The sequence below is a fragment of the Ursus maritimus genome, unplaced genomic scaffold (genome assembly GCF_017311325.1).
Source record: "Ursus maritimus isolate PB19 unplaced genomic scaffold, ASM1731132v1 scaffold_19, whole genome shotgun sequence".
NCBI classification, from domain to species: Eukaryota; Metazoa; Chordata; class Mammalia; order Carnivora; family Ursidae; genus Ursus; species Ursus maritimus.
This window is the reverse complement of record NW_024424341.1, coordinates 55,222,913-55,240,871: the sequence shown is the minus strand read 5'-3', so window position 1 is coordinate 55,240,871 and position 17,959 is coordinate 55,222,913. Positions and strand designations below refer to the sequence as shown.

Below are 17,959 nucleotides of genomic sequence, written 5' to 3'. Positions count from 1 at the left end.
AGGGCTTAGAGTGGCGGGGCCAGGTCTGGGCAGGTAGGAAATAGGGGTGGGGCAGGTTTAGGGGCAGAGGAGCGTGGCTGGGGGCTGACCTAAAGTTGGAAGGGGTTATGGGGCGGGGCAAAGTGGGGTGGAGCCGGAGCCAAGGCGGGAGGGGCTGGATCAATTTGAGAAGGGAACGAGGTGGGGGTGGGGCCGGAGTTAGGGTGGGCGGGGCCTTACTGGAGGCGGAGTTAGAATTAGAGGGGTCGGTGATGAGAGACGGAAGGGGTGGGGCCTTTGGGGGCGGGCCTAGACTTGGGGGCGGGGTTTGGCTCCAGGAATTGCTGGAGCCCCAGCCAAGGGCGGACCACCTCACCTTCTGGACACCTCTCCCAAACAGAGGAAGCGGCACTATTGGCGCCTGGACTGCAAGTGTATCACGCTCTTCCAGAACAACACGACCAACAGATACTACAAGGTGGGCCTTCCGGCCCCCAGCTCCCCCAGACCTCCTCCCACTCCTCCCCCAGTTGCTTGCCTGCTTGCGTGTCATGGGCAAAGGGGCCCACCTGCCGCCACCACCTTCCAGCTGGGGAACCCAGGCCGCTTACCTCACCTCTCTGCACCTCCCGTCTGGCACCTGTCAAAGGCCTCAAAGACTCGTCCTCGCCGCAGGGCTGCTGCCCTAATTCAGAGATAACTCCGCCAAGCGGTTAGCTTAGGGCCTGGCACGTGTGGAGCTCGCCGTTACCATTACTACTTTATCGTGAATTATTGGATCATTTATAGCAGATTTCCTCACCACCTGCCATGGCCGCACCGTGCTCTGGGCCGTCTCCTCCTGGGTCCTTGCTTCTGCGATTGCCCCCAGTCTTATCCCACATAGCAGCCAGGGGAGCCAAGAAAACCGTCAGAACCCTCCCTTTGCCCTTAAAATAAAACCCGGACGCCTCGGGGTTGCCTGCCCTGGAGCCGCTTCCCACAGGGGTGCCTTCTCATCCTTCCTGTATTCTCGGCCACACTAAGACGCCGCCCCCACCATGTCTCTGGCACCTCCTTTTATCAGTCTGTCCCTGTTTCGTTCTTGCGTTATTTTAATTCTTTTCTCCCCGTTCTGCAAACGTGCCCCCCCCCACATTCTCTTCTGACACTTTTCAAAGCACGCTCTTTTCCCTCAGCACAGACCTTGCACCTTCTCTCCCCGTCCCTCCCCCTCCCCCCGGCCCTCTCTGCCTCCTTTCTGGTCTCCTGTCTCAGTCCCATCCTTTCCCGTCCACTCTCCACACACAGCCAGAGACCACCCCCTGCCTTGCTCTAAACCCTTCCATGGCTCCCCAGGGCCCTGGAGACAAAGCCCAGGCTCCTCTCTATGGCCCATAAGGCCCCTCATGGCCTAACTTCATTTGTTCACCAAACATGGCACACTTCCTGTGTGCTAGGCATCATCCATGTGATGGGAATAGAGCATGTCCCTTGAACACAAGCCTTCCCCACCTCAGGGCCTTTGCACGTGCTGTTTCCACCATCCTCCACCAGCTGGCCTCTTCTTTCCTTTCTGATCTCTGCTTCGTGTAGCTTATGGCAGGAGACCTTTTCTGACTACTCTATGCAAATCGGGCCCTTTCCCACTGATACTGGATTCTATGTGCTCTTCTGAGTAAGCGGGGAGCCCCAGGGTCCGCCTGGCAACCTCACAGGTGCTGGTTCTGTGTCCTGCCAGGAAATTCCACTGTCAGAAATCCTCACTGTGGAGCCCGCGCAGAACTTCAGCCTTGTGCCACCAGGCACCAACCCCCACTGCTTCGAGATTGTCACTGCCAATGTCACCTACTTTGTGGGCGAGACGCCTGGTGGGGCCCCAGGGGGGCCCAGCGGGCAGGGGGCCGAGGCAGCCCGGGGCTGGGAAACGGCCATCCGCCAGGCCCTGATGCCAGTCATCCTCCAGGACGCACCCAGTGCCCCAGGCCACACACCCCACAGTAAGTCCCCACCCTGGGCTCTAGAGGATGGGTCTGGAAGGGCTTGTGTGGGGTCTCAGGGAAGAGAAGAGCCAGGGGGAAGGCAGGGAATGGCACAGTGGAGAATGTGGCATCTGGACTCAGCTGGCCTGGGTCCAAATCTCTGTTAAGCCCCAGACCTGCTGTGTGGCCTTGGGCATGTCACTTCCCTTTTCTGAGTCTCGTCCCAGGTGGTGACAACTTCTCCAGATTATGAGTTCAGACTGTTTCATTCAGGTATTTACTGAGTGTCTTCTCTGTGCCCATCCTGTGCTGGACAGTGCTGGGGACATAGCTGTCACCAAGACAGCCCAGAACCTGCCCTCACAGAGCTCACAGTCCAGTAAGGGAGACAGACCTGTCTCCAAGCAGTGATGACCCAAAGTGGGCAGGGCTGGGACAGGAGAGGCAGAGGGCAGTGGGAGCTCAGAGGGCATAGCTCCTCCAGCCTGGGTATCCAGGAGGGCTTCCTGGAGGCGGCAACATCTGAGCTGAGACCTGGAAGCTGAGGAGGGCTGAGAGAGGGGAGTGCAGGTGGAAAATATTTCAAGCAGAGGCACAAGATGATCAGAAAGTCCCAGGCTCCTGCTTTCTGGAGCTCATAATCCAGTATGAGTGACAGACACTAATCAGCTCATCCTGAGGAAATGACAAGTGTAATGTAGAACGTGACATGGCCCAGAGTGACATTTGAACTGAGACTGAGTGAGGAGGAGGATTGAACTAAGTCCAGAGGAAGGGACGCGCGTTCCTGACAGAAGGAACAGCAAGTGTAAAGGCAGGAGACAGGAGAGGACTTGGCTGTATCTGAGGCCCGGCAAGGAGCCAGGCTGTTGGGAAGACAGGACAGCATGGGGGTTGAAGTCAAAGACCTAAGTGAGGGACCAATGCCTGGGCGGCCATTGAAGGGGCTTGGGCTTCCTCCTGAGGGCGCTGGGGAGCCACGGCAGAGTTTGGAACAGGGGAAGGACAGACTCAGGTTTGTGCGGTGAATAGGAGAGAGCAGAATGGGGGCAGAGAGACCAGGGAGGAGGATAAGGGGCCAGGCCTGGAATGGGAAGGGGGCAGATGTTCAAATGGCAGAAGGATCAGAACTTTGGAAACGTCTGGCTCTGGTTGGGTGTTAGGGTGGCAAGTTCGGGGGGGTGGGGAGCTGTTGGAATCAGTTTGGGCTTTCCTGCTGAGTGAGCCTCAGTGTCCTCTGTAAAATGGGATCAGTGTGCTTCCCTTGGCCCTGAGGTCTTGGGGTGCAGTGCTCAGTGAAATCATTCGTGACACTTCTTGAGGCCCCGTCAGCCTATCTCGTTGTCTTCTCCACTGGCCCTAGGGGGGAGCACCTGTTATCATCCCCATTCTCTAGTTGTGCAAACAGGTTCATATGGGTGAAGATATCCTGAGCCCGGGGCCCCCTCACCTCCACCTCTCCCCTCTCCCCAGGACAAGCTTCTCTGAGCATCTCCGTGTCTAACAGCCAGATCCAGGAGAACGTGGTGAGACCCTGCCCACACCCCATGGTCCCAAGGGCGTCCTCTGCCTCCCATGCAGCCTTCCACCCCCCCCCCCAGTCTCGTCAACGCCCCATCTCAATTTGCACCCTTGACCCTCCCCGTCCCCACCATGCAGGACATCGCCACTGTCTACCAGATCTTCCCGGATGAGGTGCTGGGCTCCGGGCAGTTTGGAGTGGTCTATGGAGGTATGGCTGCTTCCTAGCTAATCCAGAAGGGGTCCGGGGGGTTCCTGGGCTCCAGACCTTTCTCTCTGATTGGCTGCATGCTCACTTCCGGTTCTGGTTGACTTCGAAAGCTAGATCCTCGAGGCAGAGGGGTGCAGGCCCTCCTTTTCTCACTGGGAAAAGCCAATGGGCTTTCTCCGATTCTTAACAGGGAGAGCGAATTCTGCACTCTGATTGGCCACAGAGCTAGTCCCTAGATTCTGATTGGTTATAAATCTAGTTTCCCATGTGATAGATTTCCCTCCTCAGAGCTCTTGTCTTTTACCTTCTTCATTCCCCCTTTATTCCCAAGGCCCCCTACCCCTCACATCCCTCCTGGAGACCCCTCAGAGCCGCCTCGGGGGCCTTCTGCCCACCTTTGTTCAACTATGCCTATGTCTCTGGGGTGGTGGTGGGGGGGTGTTCCTCTTACCAGGATTGGAAGGTCTTGCTCCCTTCATCCCGTCTCTCCTACCCTCCGTCCAGGAAAGCACCGGAAGACAGGCCGGGACGTGGCAGTAAAGGTCATTGACAAACTGCGTTTCCCCACCAAGCAGGAGAGCCAGCTCCGGAACGAAGTAGCCATTCTGCAGGTGCCCACCGGGCTCTGGGGCCCAGCTCTGGCCCCACCTAGGAAGGACCTTCCTTTCCCACTTCCTTCTTTCAGGGACCAACTGACCCCAGGCTGGGGGTGGTCAGGGAAGGCTTCCTGGAGGAGGGAATATGCATGTTGAGACTGAAGGGGTGGAAAGGTGTTCTGAGCAGAGGGACCAGCCCATGGAAAGGTGTAGAGAGGAGAGGGAACATGAAGTCTTCTAGGAATTTGAAGTTCGAGGTTACTAGATGGTTTATGTGTGGGGAGGTGGTGGGAGGTGAGGCCACACCCTATGGATTTTCTCCTGAGAATACTGGGGAGACCTGGAAAGATTCTGAGCAACAAGGGGACAGGGTTGGGTGCGTACTTTAGGAAGATCTCTCAGGCTGTCCCCGGAGGGTGGGTGAAAAGTGGCGGGACTGGAGCTTGGAGTCCAGGGAGAAGGCCGGGTGGGGACCTGGGGGGTAGAAATAGGGTTCGGCCAGGCAGGGCTTGGGGGGAGAGGGAAGAGGATTTAAAACACAGAGATGCAAAAAGTTCCTTCCCATTGTTCCAGACTTCTGCTCCGTCCCTCCCCTCCTCTGTCCCACAACCCTGGGCCTTCAATAGAGTTTCACAATGTAAAGATCCTTCTAGATACCCAGTTGGTGTGGGGATGTGGTTCTGTCTGGGCCTATGGGAAGCCCCTTCCCCATCCCCCAGCGCCACCCCCCAGGGAAGGAGCTGCTGACCCTCCAGGAACATCCTTCTTATTTGTCGTCCATCTGCTCCCATGGCTCGCCTCTGGGGTCCCAAGTTCACAGGCGACCTGAACCCTGACTGCCACCCTACCCCCCACCCCTACCCCAGAGTCTGCGGCACCCCGGGATCGTGAACCTGGACTGCATGTTTGAGACACCGGAGAAGGTGTTTGTGGTGATGGAGAAGCTGCACGGGGACATGCTGGAGATGATTCTCTCCAGTGAGAAGGGCCGGCTGCCCGAGCGCCTCACCAAGTTCCTCATCACCCAGGTGCGCCCGCCCCCCTGCCCCCCTGCCCCCCTGCCCCTGCCCGCCTCCGCCTGGCTCCCCACCTGCCCTGCGCCCAGCTCAGGCAGACCCTGGCGGGAGTCCTAATAGCAGATAATAAAAAATAGAGAAATAATAACAACAGAAAAAATAACAGAACAATAATTTCAAAATAAGAGAGTAATAATAGAATGGACTGTAGAGTGATAAGAGAGTAATAACAATAGAAAATAATAAAACAATAAAAAGAATAGAGCAGTAGTGATAATTATACTTATTAGTATAGAAAAATCAGAAATGATTATTTTATATTTTTTATTCCTTTATAGAATGAGACTCCCTAGGCCTGACTATATTCGTGTAGGAAAAGGGAAGGGGAGGGAGGCCTTTCCGTGGAGAGCTCATTCATCCATTTCTTAGATGGTTCACCAAGCTCTCCCTCTTCCCCTGCTCTGTTCCTGGCCGCAGGCCAGGCAGTGCTGGGGACACAGCTGTGACCAAGCTAGCCCCAGGCCCAGACAGTGATCACCCAGAGTGGGCAGGGCAGCGATGGGGGATGCTAACGTGATACGTCATGCAGCCACTCACCTTTACGGCCTGCGTACCAGGCACTGTTTTAACTCATTTTATCTGCATCGAAACCCGTGCGGTAGCAGCCACGATCGCTCCTGTTTTCCAGCTGAAAATAAAAACCAAGGCTCAGATACTTTAAGTAACTTGCCCAGGGCCACACAGCTGGTGGGATGTGAACCTAGGATCCAGGCTTTTTAACTAGTAATGTCAAACTAATTGGTGTCACCTGTGTGTCGTTCCGCTGCTTACATTCTTCGCTTTAAGAGTACTTCTGGAAGGCTATTCTATTTCGGTATGTAGTTAGCAAAGCTGCCTCTTTTTCTGAATTGTCTCTCATGATGGATATGACCAAATCCTGTAATTGCTGAGTACGGAGGTTGTCTTCACTTTTCCACCATTACAAACAACTTCCTGTGAATATCTGTCCACACACATTGCTGGGCTCTGGTGGGAGAATTTCCATAGAACATGTTTCAGGTAATAGACTCCTGAGTCCAGGGAAATGTGCTTTAGGATTTTTAAAAAAACATGCTGCCCCGTTATTCTTTAAAATCCCTTTCAGTCTACTCTCAACAACAGTTTGAGGCTGTCTACTTCCTCACTCCTTACTAACTCTGGAAAAAATAATCACCAGTCTTATAGGTGGAAAAATAATACTTTATGTGGCTTCATTTGGCAGTTTACAAATTATGGGTGAAGTTGAGCATATTTTCCTATGTTTTTTGGCCCTTTTCCCATTTTTCGGTTGGATTATTCTTATTGAATTGTGAAAGCTCTTTGTATATGAGGGAACCTTGTCACCTGTGTTGTTCTTTTTTTTTTTTATCCCAGTATTTGTTTTCCTTTTCATTTCATTCGTGGTTTTTATTTGCCATAAAGAGTTTAACTTATACAGTGTTAAATGTTGCCTTTTCTGGCTTCTGGGTTTTACAGCCTTCCTAGAACGGCCTTCCCACCTGGCTGGTCCTTCACCTGATTCTGGGACTTGTTCTCTTGGTTGCAAAGTCCCTTGTGCTGTGCTTCCTTTATGCAGGCCCAGCACCCTCGCTCTCCCCAGCACTGTGCCTTCGTCAGGTTGGCTTGGCAGGGGGGTGGGGAGAAGCCCACTGAGGCAGGCTCACCCAGACTTCAGGTGGGGAGAGGGAACTGCCTGCCTTCAGCAACTGGTTGGTTTCTCTTTCTGGTCTTCCATCTCTCCTCTTTTCGCCTGTGCTCCTCTTTCTCTGCAGATTTCTGCCCTCTGCCTCTTGTCTGCCCCACCCCAAGTCCTGTGCTAGGCCCTTACCTCATGGGCTTGTTTATGCTTCACAACTGCCCTCCGAGGTAGGTATCACTAGCACCCCCATTTTTCAGATGAGGAGACTGAGGTGGAGGGAGGGTCCATGTCCTGCCCAAGGGCACACAGCTGGGTGGTGGTCCGGCCGAGATTTGAACCTGAGTCTGTCCAGCTTCCAACCTGCCCTCTTTATTCCCTTCATTTAGTAGTAGGGGAGGGAGGGGGTCAGCAAACAAACAGGAAGTCGGGAAGAGAGGTACACGCACCCCATGGATCTCATTCTCCCGGGCAGCAGCCGGAAGATCACACAGAATCAAGGAAGATCATCGTGTCCACAGATAAAGTGGTTGGAAAGTGTATCGTTTTTTTGCCTTTTGTTTGGTAAATCAGCTCACCTTGCCGTCACAGAATACTCTTGAATTAGCCAATAGAGCAGAAAAAGCTCTCTTTGACGCATGTGCAGAAATATGTTCATCCACAGGCCATCCCCAAAAGAGGACCAGGTACCAACGAGAGTAATAGCTACATAGTGTTTGCTCTGGGCCAGACACTGTCCTAAGCACTTTCTGTGCCTCAGCGCATTTAAACTTCACAGCGACCCCCGAGGACGGGTACTTTTATTAGCCCCATTTTACAGGTGAGAACACTGAGACCCAGAGAGTTAAAGTGGCTTGCCCAAGGCCACAAGTTAGTGAATGTAGAGCTGGGTTTTCCACCTGGGTAGGATGGCTCTAGAATCCTCTTAGAAGCCTCTTAAGAGTGTTGCATTTGATATATAATGTAGATCATATTGGTATTTGGACTGTTTCATATTAGTTTTTTAATGGATGAAAAATACTTTTTAAAAAACGGAGTCACACAATAGTACCTTCTTAAAGGCTGCTACTTTGCTAAAGCCCTGCTCACTCCCCTTTTAGAGTAAACTCCAGGCCCAAGGGGAGGCTCGAACTCATGACCCTGGAGGTCACAAGTCGCCGGCTCTGCGGACTGAGCCAGCCAGGAGCCTCACTGATAGGTCTTTTTTTTGTCAGGAGCTTACCATATGCCAGAGGATCTCAGGCTCTTCCCAGACCCACTGTTCCAGTCGAGCCTTTCTGGAATTATCCAACTCTATCTTGAGTGTCATGGTTTTGGGGTTCTGAGATTCTTATTTGGGGCTCCAATGCCTCGCCTGGCCCTGGGGGCCATCTTTCGGGATGCAGAAAGGGGTACGGATGGGGTTTGGAGGGCAGGAGGCAGAATCCGGGGCAGGTGCCTTTCTACCTTCCTTACCGGCCCCACCCCCTCCCCTCAGATCCTGGTGGCCCTGAGACACCTTCACTTCAAGAACATCGTCCACTGTGACTTGAAACCGGAAAACGTGTTGCTGGCATCAGCCGACCCCTTTCCTCAGGTCAGTCATTCATGTCCCGGCTTGATTTGGGGAAGTCCAGCTAACACCAGAGGCGGGTGGGGATTGTAGGAATCAGGATAATTGGACACAGAGACTCAAGATAACAATGACTTAAATAAAACAGACGCTTGTTTCGCGCTCACGTAGGGGCCAGCATAAGCATTCTGAGGCTGAAAAAGCAGTTCCTTAGGGTCAGGTACTCGGCCCCAGCTGTCTCCTTCTGGCCTCTCTTACGATGTTGCCTGGTCTTCGTGGTTCATGATGGTCCCCATCATGTGACAAGATAGTTGGAAGGAGAAGCAGGAAAGAAATAGGGTGGAGAAAATGGACATACCCCCTTCCTTCCAGAACTGAGGTGTGGAAGTTTACATAGCATCCCATTGGCCAGGACTAGATCACGTGGTCATGGCTGGCTGCAAGGGAGGCTGGGAAATGTAGTCTTTATTCTGCGTGGCCCTGCGGCCCATTCGATTCAAATTTTTTATTATTAAGGGGGGAAGCGGAGAACAGATATTGGGGGACAGCTGGTAATTTCTTCTGTGGGTCTGTTAGGAAAACAGTTCCGATGAGTCTTGGACTGGGCAGTGAGAAGGCCCCCCCCTCCCCCACGGCCAGGGGCAGAGCCAGATTGGGTAGGGGTGACGATGATAACAGATAGAGTTTATTGAGTGCCTAGTGTGTTTAAGGGCCTATAGTTACAGGCTGTCGTGTAGCCCTTCCGCATCCTGTAAAGTTTTTGCTTCATGATCTGTGTTCTGCAAACATTGAGTTCATTTCGTTTCAAAAGCCAGAGATTCATTTTAGTCAACTAAGAATTGCTGTTGCCGCCTATGTGCGAGGCTCCGTGTGGGGCATCAGGAACTGCAGTAAGCGAAGCCATCTCCTCTCTATGGCCCAGGAAGAGCCATCTCTAAACATCTCTAAACAGCAGGGGTTTACAGCTGGGGCGGTTTCGCCCCCTAGGGGACATGTGACCATGTTGGAGACATTTTTGGTTGTCACAGCTGTTGGGGGGTGGGGAGGGGTGCTGCTGGTATCTAGGGATACCAGATCCCACAGTTTAGTAGCCACACTTAAAAAAGTAAAAAGAAACTGGTGACATTCACTTGAAAGATTTTTAAAAATTTATTTCTGGGACACCTGGATGGCTCAGTTGGTTAAGCGTCAGCCTTCAGCTCAGGTCATGGTCCCAGGGTCTTGGCATCAAGTTCCACATGGGGCTCCTTGCTCATCGGGGACCCTGCTTCTCCCTTAGACTGCCGCTCCACCTGCTTATGCTCTCTCTCTCTCTCTCTCACACAAATAAATAAATAAAATCTTTAAAAAAATAAAAAATAAAAATAAAATAACATAAAATTTATTTCTAAGTCATCTCTGCCCCCAGTGTGGGGCTCGAACCCACAACCTCGAGATCAAGAGTTGCAGGCTTCACTGACTGAGCCAGTCAGGAGCCCCTGGTGATATTAACTTTAATAATATACTTCATCCCAGTATATTCAAATAGTATCATTTTAATGTATAATTGACATAAAAGTTATTAATGAAAAGTTCTTTCTTTCTATACCATGTCTTCAAAGTCTGGTGTGTATTTAACACCTAGGACACATCTCAACTCAGGTGTGAAATTTTTATCAGAAATATTTGGTTTTGTGCTTAGATTTCAAAAAATTAGCAGTTGGAAAAGGAAATTGACATCTCCAAGTTGTTCCATGCATATTTAAAAGTTTTCCAATAACTAAGTCTAGCATTGGTTTTTTTGTTTTTTTAAGATTTTATTTGAGAGAGAGAGAGAGAACGAGCAGGGGTGAGGGGCAGGGGGAGAGAGAGAGAGAGAAGCAGGAAGCCCGACACGGGCCTCAATCCCAGGACCTGGAGATCATGACCTGAGCAGAAGGCAGACGCTTAACCAACTAAGCCACCCAGGCGTCCGTTTGTTTTTTTGTTTTTTTGTGGTTTTTTTTTTTTTTTAATATAGTAAAAGATGATATTCTCATTAACGTTTATTTTGGAAGGGTAAAAGATTTTGACTCCCAGTGGAAACAACTTACATCAACCTCATGGTTTCTTTCTGCTTCTGGAAGTCGTTCAGTTGTTAGTGGCAGCCTGGGATGTAACATAGGATCCATTTTTACTGTAAATTAATGAAAATTAAATAAAATAAAAACAATTTGTCAGTTGGTCTTGCCACATTCCAGTGCTCAGTAGCCACAAGGGGCCACTGGCCACCATATTGGTCAGTGCAGTTAGCAGAGGGAAGAGCAAATATCAGTCACGTTGTCACAAAAATAGAATTGTATCTATGATGAGTTCTGTGACATGGTTCTCTGAACTCACATAACCGTAGAGCCCATTTGGAAGGTCAGAGGAAAAAACATTCTGAAGAAAGATTAGGAGTCTGTTTTCTGGATGGACAAGTATTCCAGGCAGTGGGAATAGCCTGGGCAGAGGCCCTGTAGAAAGATGATCTGTACTTTTTTTTTTTAACAACTTTATTGAGATATAATTCACACATGATACAATTCACTGATTCAAAGTATACAATTCAGGGGCACCTGGGTGACTCGGTTAGTTAAGCGTCTGACTCCTGATCTCAGCTCAGGCCTTGATCTCAGCATTGAGAGTTCAAGTCCCACGTTGGGCTCCACACTGCACTCCATGCTGGGCATGGAACCTACTTTGAAAAGTATACAATTCAGTGGCTTTTAGTGTATTCACAGAGTTGTGCAATCATCCCCACAATCAGTTTTAGAACATTCATGACCCCCCGAAACAAACCTTGTACCCCATAGACATCATCTTCCAAACCTGTCAGCCGTCATCCCAACCATGTAGATTGACGTCTTCTGGACGTTTCGTATAAACAGAACAGTCAGTAATAGCATATGTGGCCCTTTGTGACTGGCTTCTTTCTTCTGGTTCATGTTTTCAGAGTTCACTTATGTTGTAGCATGGGTCAGTCCTTCCATTTCTTTTAACAGCCAAATAACATGCCGTTGTACCATCTGGAGAAAAGGGTGGATCTTTGAAAAGGAAAGGATCTTAGGACAAGGCAGTATGGCTGTCACACTGAGTCAGTGGTTGGGCTCTGGCTGTTTTTGAGGGCAGGCAACAGAGGCTTGGGGCTTCAAGGGGTTTGGACTCTGTCCGGAGAGCCATAGTGAGCCACAGAAGGATTTTGACCAGGGGAGGAACGATACATGACCGGAGATGGACTTGGTAGGAAGGAGAGCAGGACCTTGAACCCGGGTGTGGCTGGCTCCAAAGCTTGTCTGTGACCCGAGACAGCCTCTGCCATCATGGGAAAGGTGGGTGAACACCTGTTACTGACTGCTGGCCATCACGGTGAGCAGTTTACACGCAGGGTTCCATTTAATCCCCAGGGAAGCCTGAGAGGACTCTGCTGTTAACATCCCTGATACAGATGATGATGCTGGGGCTGGGAGAAGTTAGCTCCTGCCCCGAGACCAGTGAGGCTCACTCTGACCCAGACACTGCAACCCGCGCTTTACGTGTATTTATTCATTCAATCCATACAACCACCCTTTAAGGTAGGGATTTTTCGGATCTCCGTTGTGCAAAGGAGGAAACAGAGGCACGAGGTGGTTAAGAGACCTGTCCCATGTGGCGGAAGTACAGGGACAGGTGGCATTTATTAAGCGCTCATGGCATACCGGGCATGAATGGTCCCATGAGCCTTAGATGGATTAACTCCTGTAATCCTCATGCGACCCTTTGAGGTAGGTGCTGTTTTGATCCCCCTCCTCATACAGATGAGGAAACTGAGGCACAGAGAGGAAGTCGCTCGCCCAAGGTCCCTCGACTAGTGAGAGGAGAAGCTTGGATTCGAACCAGCATTCAGTTTTCTCTGGACCGCCATGGAGGGCGTGGGGGTGGTCACTGGGTAGGGTGCAGCCTTAACGCCCCTTCGGACCCTCCACCCCACGCCCCCTGCAGGTGAAGCTGTGTGACTTCGGCTTCGCGCGCATCATCGGCGAGAAGTCGTTCCGGCGCTCGGTGGTGGGCACCCCTGCCTACCTGGCGCCCGAGGTGCTGCTCAACCAGGGCTACAACCGCTCGCTGGACATGTGGTCGGTGGGCGTGATCATGTACGTCAGCCTCAGTGGCACGTTCCCCTTCAACGAGGACGAGGACATCAAAGACCAGATCCAGAACGCCGCCTTCATGTACCCAGCCTGCCCCTGGAGCCGCATCTCCTCCGGAGGTGGGTGGAGGTGGGAGGGGGAAGAGTGGGAGGGGCCATAAGAGAGGTGGGCCCTAAACATCCTGGGCTATGGGGGTGGAGCCTCGTGGTGGGTGGGGCTACAGGGAGGGCGGTCCTTTAAACGGCCAGGTACCTTGGACCTGGAAGCCTGGGGCAGGGACTCAGGGGTGTGTATGGAACTAGTCAGGTCTGGTTCCTAGTTCGCAGGAAACGAAGAGCTCCAGAAAGCGCTGAGAAACACACCCGGCGCTTTGGGGGCTGAGCGAGGTTTGGCCTGTCTAAGGCGGGACCAGGAGAGGGACTACTGGACCTGAGGAAGCCATATTGCTGGAGTGGCTAAGAGAAGGGGCGGATCCTTCCTCGCCAGGCATTGGCTGGGGCCTGGAGTCTTTGGGGTTACGACCCCGAAAGGGTTAGCCTTGCAAAAGCAGTGGCGCTGGAGGGCAGGGTTGAGGAACAAGGGCTGGGCTAATGTGATGGGTGCTGGGCAGACTTGGGCCTGGGGCCAGGGGGCAGGTCCGGTGATGAAGGGGCCTGGTTTAGGAGCGTGGGGAGAGGAAGGGCCGGGTCATGGAGGGTTTCTGAAGCTGTCTGGAAAGACCCATTCTGAGACCAAGATCACCTGAACCTTGGGAGCTGGTGTGAGTGGGGGGGAGCTTAAGGGTAGGGTGCAAGGAGAGGGGAGCCAGGCCCGAGGTGGACACTGGGATCCAGGGGCTTTGGTGTTGTGGCCGGGAAGTGGCACTGGAGCTTGTGACTTGGGCCTCAGAGAGTTCCCTCCGGAGGCCTATAACTGGGGCCCCAACAGATTTGGGGGTGGGCCTACGGGGGCTGAGATACCGGGGCATGTTAGGAAGCTGTAAGGTCAAGGGGCAGGCCCTGGAGCTGGAGAGCTCAGGAAGACAGACAGAATGGGAGGGAGGTTTGGAAGACAATCACTATTCACAACAGTTTATTCAACAAGCATGTTGAGTGCCTCTTGTGGGCCCAGTCCTGACTGTCCTGGGTTCTGGGAATACTGGGATGAATTGGAGAGAAGGGTCTTGTGGGGAGAAGGTTGTCGAGGAGGGAAGGGCCCTAGAGAGATATGGCCTCATGGAGCAGGCAGGGGGTGTGTGTGACATGGGGGTTAGTGCAGGGAAGGTGGGCCTGAGAAAGGTAAGCACTCAGTGATAAGAATGGATTCGTTAGTACCGGAGTAATACTGGAGGTCCCCAGCGTTGTCTTTTGGGACCTGCCCAGAGGTCTCAGTAAAAGTGCATCAGGTGTGCGAGAGTGAATCTGGTGTGGACGGACATGTGTGAGGGAGGCCGTGTGGACAAGGCCTATACTCAGAGGGGTTCACACAGTGAGGCCTTGTTCTTCCAAGCTTCTGATCAAGAAGACAGCCTCCGATGAGTGCCGGCTTGTCTTGAATGCCTGACACTTGCTAATTCTCCTTTTTCTAAAGAACAGGCCTAGCTCTGAGCCTCTGCAGGAAGCCACTGACTGACTACTGTCTAATAATGTTTTATTTTCGTTTTGTTTTTGTGGACATGGCAAGCGATCTTTGGATTTTCATTGACTGGGGTGATATTTCCATTATAAATAAATTCATTTTCTCCTTAAAATTTTCAAGGGGAAAATGAGTTTTTAAAAAGTGAAGTGATCTAAAGCCACATGTTCTCGATTTTTGCTTTAATCAAATACTGACGTGGCTCAAATTTTTAAATATACAGAAGGGTCTACAGTGAAAATCCTCTCTCATTCCTTTGTCTGTCATTTTCCCCAAAGGCATTGGCTATTACAAGTCTTTTAAATGTGTACAAGCAAATATTTGTACATATATTCTTTTATTTCCCCCTTTTACACAGGTGGCAGTGTTTTATACATGCTGCCTTTCAATTTGCATTGTCCTCTTCACAATATATCTTGGACATATGGTTTGATTTTTAAAAAATCTATTTTTAAATATTTTATTTTCGAGAGACAGTGTGCTTGAGCAGGGGGAGGGGCAGAGGGAGAGGGAGAGAGAGAATCTCAAGCAGACTCCGAGCTGAGCGCAGAGCCCCATGTAGGGCTCGATCCCACGACCCTGAGATCATGACCTGAGCCGAAATCAAGAGTCGGTCGCCCAACCGACTGAGCCACCCAGGCACCCCTGGCTTAAAGAAAAATATTAAATGAAGAATAGAACCGGTGTACCTGTGTGTACCTCTGTATGACAAAACTTACGGGGGTGACAGAGGAATGGGGAAACTGAGGGAGAGGCTTGCTGAAGACATGTAGGAGCTAGTGTGTGTGCGACGTCGGGGGAGGGGTGGACAAAATGGTAATTTAATGAGGGAATGGGCGGGTGAGCGATTGGTGCAGGTGAGGCTTCCAAACCACCTGGGCCAGGGCAGAAGGAAGGCCGCGATGGTAGCAGGTCGGCTGGAGTGGCCTGTTGGAGGAGGGGCGGCCCCTACCGCGCAGGGCTTGAACTGTTTGTCTCCTTCCCGCGCAGCCATTGACCTCATCAACAACCTGCTGCAGGTGAAGATGCGCAAGCGCTACAGCGTGGACAAGTCTCTCAGCCACCCTTGGTTACAGGTGATGCAGGGGGCGGGGCTTGAGAGCAAAGGGAGAGGGAGGTCTCATTGGCTGGGTTGGAGGAAGGGGTGGAACCCGATGGCTTATTGGCTGTGTGGGTGGTGAAGGCTGCAGGTACATTTTCCGTGGATCCGGAGCATGGCTGAGCCTCCTATTGGCTGGGCTGTAAGAAGGAGGCGGAGCTGAATTTCTATTGGCTGGGCAGGTTGCGAAGGGTGTGGCTTCACCTTCATTGATCCCGGGCTTGTCACTGGCAGGGCAGATAATGTGTGGGCGCTGCTCAGCCGCTCTGGGCCGTGCTCTGTGCAAGCTAACCCTTGTTCTCCCGGGCCCAGGAGTACCAGACGTGGCTGGACCTCCGAGAGCTGGAGGGGAAGATGGGCGAGCGGTACATCACTCACGAGAGTGACGACGCGCGCTGGGAGCAGTTTGTGGCAGAGCACCCTCTGCCCGGGCCTGGGCTGCCCGCCGATGGGGACTTCGGTGGGGCCCTCCCGCCGCAGGACCACGAGATGCAGGGGCTGGCCGAGCGCATCAGCGTCCTCTGAGGCCCCGTGCTCCCACCGTGGCTGCCCCATGATGCTGTCCTCCGGTCCCCAGAGAGCGCCCCTTCGCACCATCTCAGCGAGGAACTGTTCTAAACAGAAGCGGCTTCCTGCCCAAAATGGATGGGACACACCCCGGGAGAGGAGCGTGGCGGGGGTCAGTGGCGGTCAGGGGTAGTTATTTCCAACCTGAATTCCCCAGCAATTAAAATGAACTCATCTCTGGCCCCATGGCCTCGGTCTCTGGCCACACCGCACTCTCTGTCATGAGTCTGTTGTTCACCAAGATGGAGTTCACCTGGAAAGAGGACTGTCTGAGAAGGCGGTGGGAGGGAGGGGGGATGAGGGGAGAGGGGGCTGAAGGTGGAGGAGTTTTGGAAGGAGGACTAAAAGAGGTGGGAAGTCTGGAGGGAGGACTGCCAGGAGGGAGGACTAGAAGGGGGAAGATACAAAGGGTGGCATGAGGACAGGGAAGAGGAAAGCACGAAGAGTTCTACATGGAAGGAGTGTGCAGGGAGGGGAGCATGGAGGGAGGAGCGTTCCTGGAGGGATGGAGGGTTTAGAGCAAAGTAATCCCATGGCTTGTTTGATCCACTTTTTTGGTCAGTGGTGTTACTACTCATCACAGCCACTAATAACGACAATGCCATTAGCACAAGCCTGGTCCATTAGAAACCTGATCCACAGTATTCAGTTTTTGTTTTCTTTTGTTTTGTAGTATCTTCTTTTAAATCGATGTGCTGACTTCCCTACACACCAGATGTGCTCATTCACTGGTTCATCCATTTGTCACACTGGGTGCTGGGTGATGCTGGGCACGCGGTGGTGACTGAGACAGCAGTCCTTACCCTCAGGGGTTCACCATCCCGTGGAGAGACAGACCTGTCTGGGGACCTCGATGACCCAGAGTGGGCGGGGCTGGGATGAGGGAGTCCAGGAGGGTGGGGCAGCCTTGATCGAGCCTGAGGGGCAGAAGGCAGGTCTTTGGAGCAGATTTCTCAACCTTCATCTTTGTCCTGAGGAAGGCAGAGGGAATCATCTCTCCACCTTTGACCCCTGCCCTCTGGTTCCTCAGCTCCTCATTGTCACCCAGACTTTTGACCGTACAGCTGAGGGCAAGTGATTGGGGCGTGCGTCTAAACAAGTTCTCTCTAAACACTCAGACTTGCATGCCACAAAGACTTTCCCGACCCCGGAAAAACAGGCCAGTACCGGGAGCTTCCTCTCTGAGGCTTCCCGGTGTATGTCCGCCGTCCCTCTGCTGCTTCGCTCCACAGCTACAGCTCTTTGATTTAAAGAAGCTCAGAGCGGACGCCTGGGTGGCTCAGTCGGTTAAGCGTCAGCCTTCAGCTCAGGTCATGATCTCAGGGTGCAGGGATCGAGCCCTGCATCAGGTTCCCCACTCAGCAGGGAGTCTGCTTCTCCCTCTCCCTCGGTGCTTTCTCTCTCTCTCTCTTTCTCTTACACTTGCTCTGTCTCAAGTAAATAAATGAAATATTAAAAAAAAAAAAAAAAGCTCAGAAGAACTTAAGTCAATGAAGATCTCCAAATGAACAAGAATGCCTTTGAGGCCTAATTCGAGCTAATAACACTGGGAGATATTGGAGTCTCTTGGACTGCATCGTGAAGGCCTCTCCTTCTCAAACGGTCTCAAACCGATTGGTTTTAGGCGGTGCCTATTCCAGGGCGTAGACAACAGAGAGACAACTCCATCTCCAGTGATGGAGCCAAGCTAGGAAACGCTCAGGCCCAGTGCTGAACAATCACACTGCTTCTGTCTTGGCTACCAGTTTTGTTAATACCCTGAGACCAGAAATGAGAGATGTGATCATAAACATAATTTTAGGGGCTGGCTCAGTCGGGAGAGCGGGCGACTCTTGATCTTCGGGTCATGAGTTTGAGCCCCATGGTGGGTATAGAGATGACATAAATAAATAAATAAATAAATAAATAAATACTTAAAAAAAAATAGGGCACCTGGGTGGCTCAGTCACTTAAGTGTCTGCCTTCAGCTCAGGTCATGATCCATGATCCCCGGGTCCTGGGATGGAGTTCCCCCCAATCCGGCTCCCTGCTCAGCGGGGAG

At 52.2% G+C, this 17,959-nt stretch overlaps 1 protein-coding gene and 1 long non-coding RNA gene across 5 annotated transcripts in view; one reads left to right on the top strand and one right to left on the bottom strand.

Moving 5' to 3' along the window:
- Window positions 1–1,683, bottom strand: part of LOC121103509 — a 5,102-nt gene extending 3,419 nt beyond the window's left edge. Inside the window, exon 1 of the long non-coding RNA XR_005835789.1 lies at window positions 591–1,683. This is a non-coding gene — a long non-coding RNA (uncharacterized LOC121103509). The remainder of the gene's footprint in view (window positions 1–590) is intronic.
- PRKD2 (protein kinase D2) overlaps window positions 1–16,100 on the top strand; it is a 33,800-nt gene extending 17,700 nt beyond the window's left edge. For all 4 annotated transcript variants that reach the window (XM_040634203.1, XM_040634202.1, XM_040634205.1 and 1 more), the window contains 10 exons: window positions 380–457; window positions 1,700–1,958; window positions 3,414–3,466; window positions 3,600–3,672; window positions 4,177–4,283; window positions 5,135–5,296; window positions 8,437–8,535; window positions 12,490–12,757; window positions 15,243–15,328; window positions 15,664–16,100. In XM_040634203.1, the coding sequence (XP_040490137.1) occupies window positions 380–457; window positions 1,700–1,958; window positions 3,414–3,466; window positions 3,600–3,672; window positions 4,177–4,283; window positions 5,135–5,296; window positions 8,437–8,535; window positions 12,490–12,757; window positions 15,243–15,328; window positions 15,664–15,876 (1,398 nt within the window). In that variant the 3' untranslated portion in view covers window positions 15,877–16,100. The remainder of the gene's footprint in view (window positions 1–379; window positions 458–1,699; window positions 1,959–3,413; window positions 3,467–3,599; window positions 3,673–4,176; window positions 4,284–5,134; window positions 5,297–8,436; window positions 8,536–12,489; window positions 12,758–15,242; window positions 15,329–15,663) is intronic.
- Window positions 16,101–17,959: the final 1,859 nt, after the last annotated feature.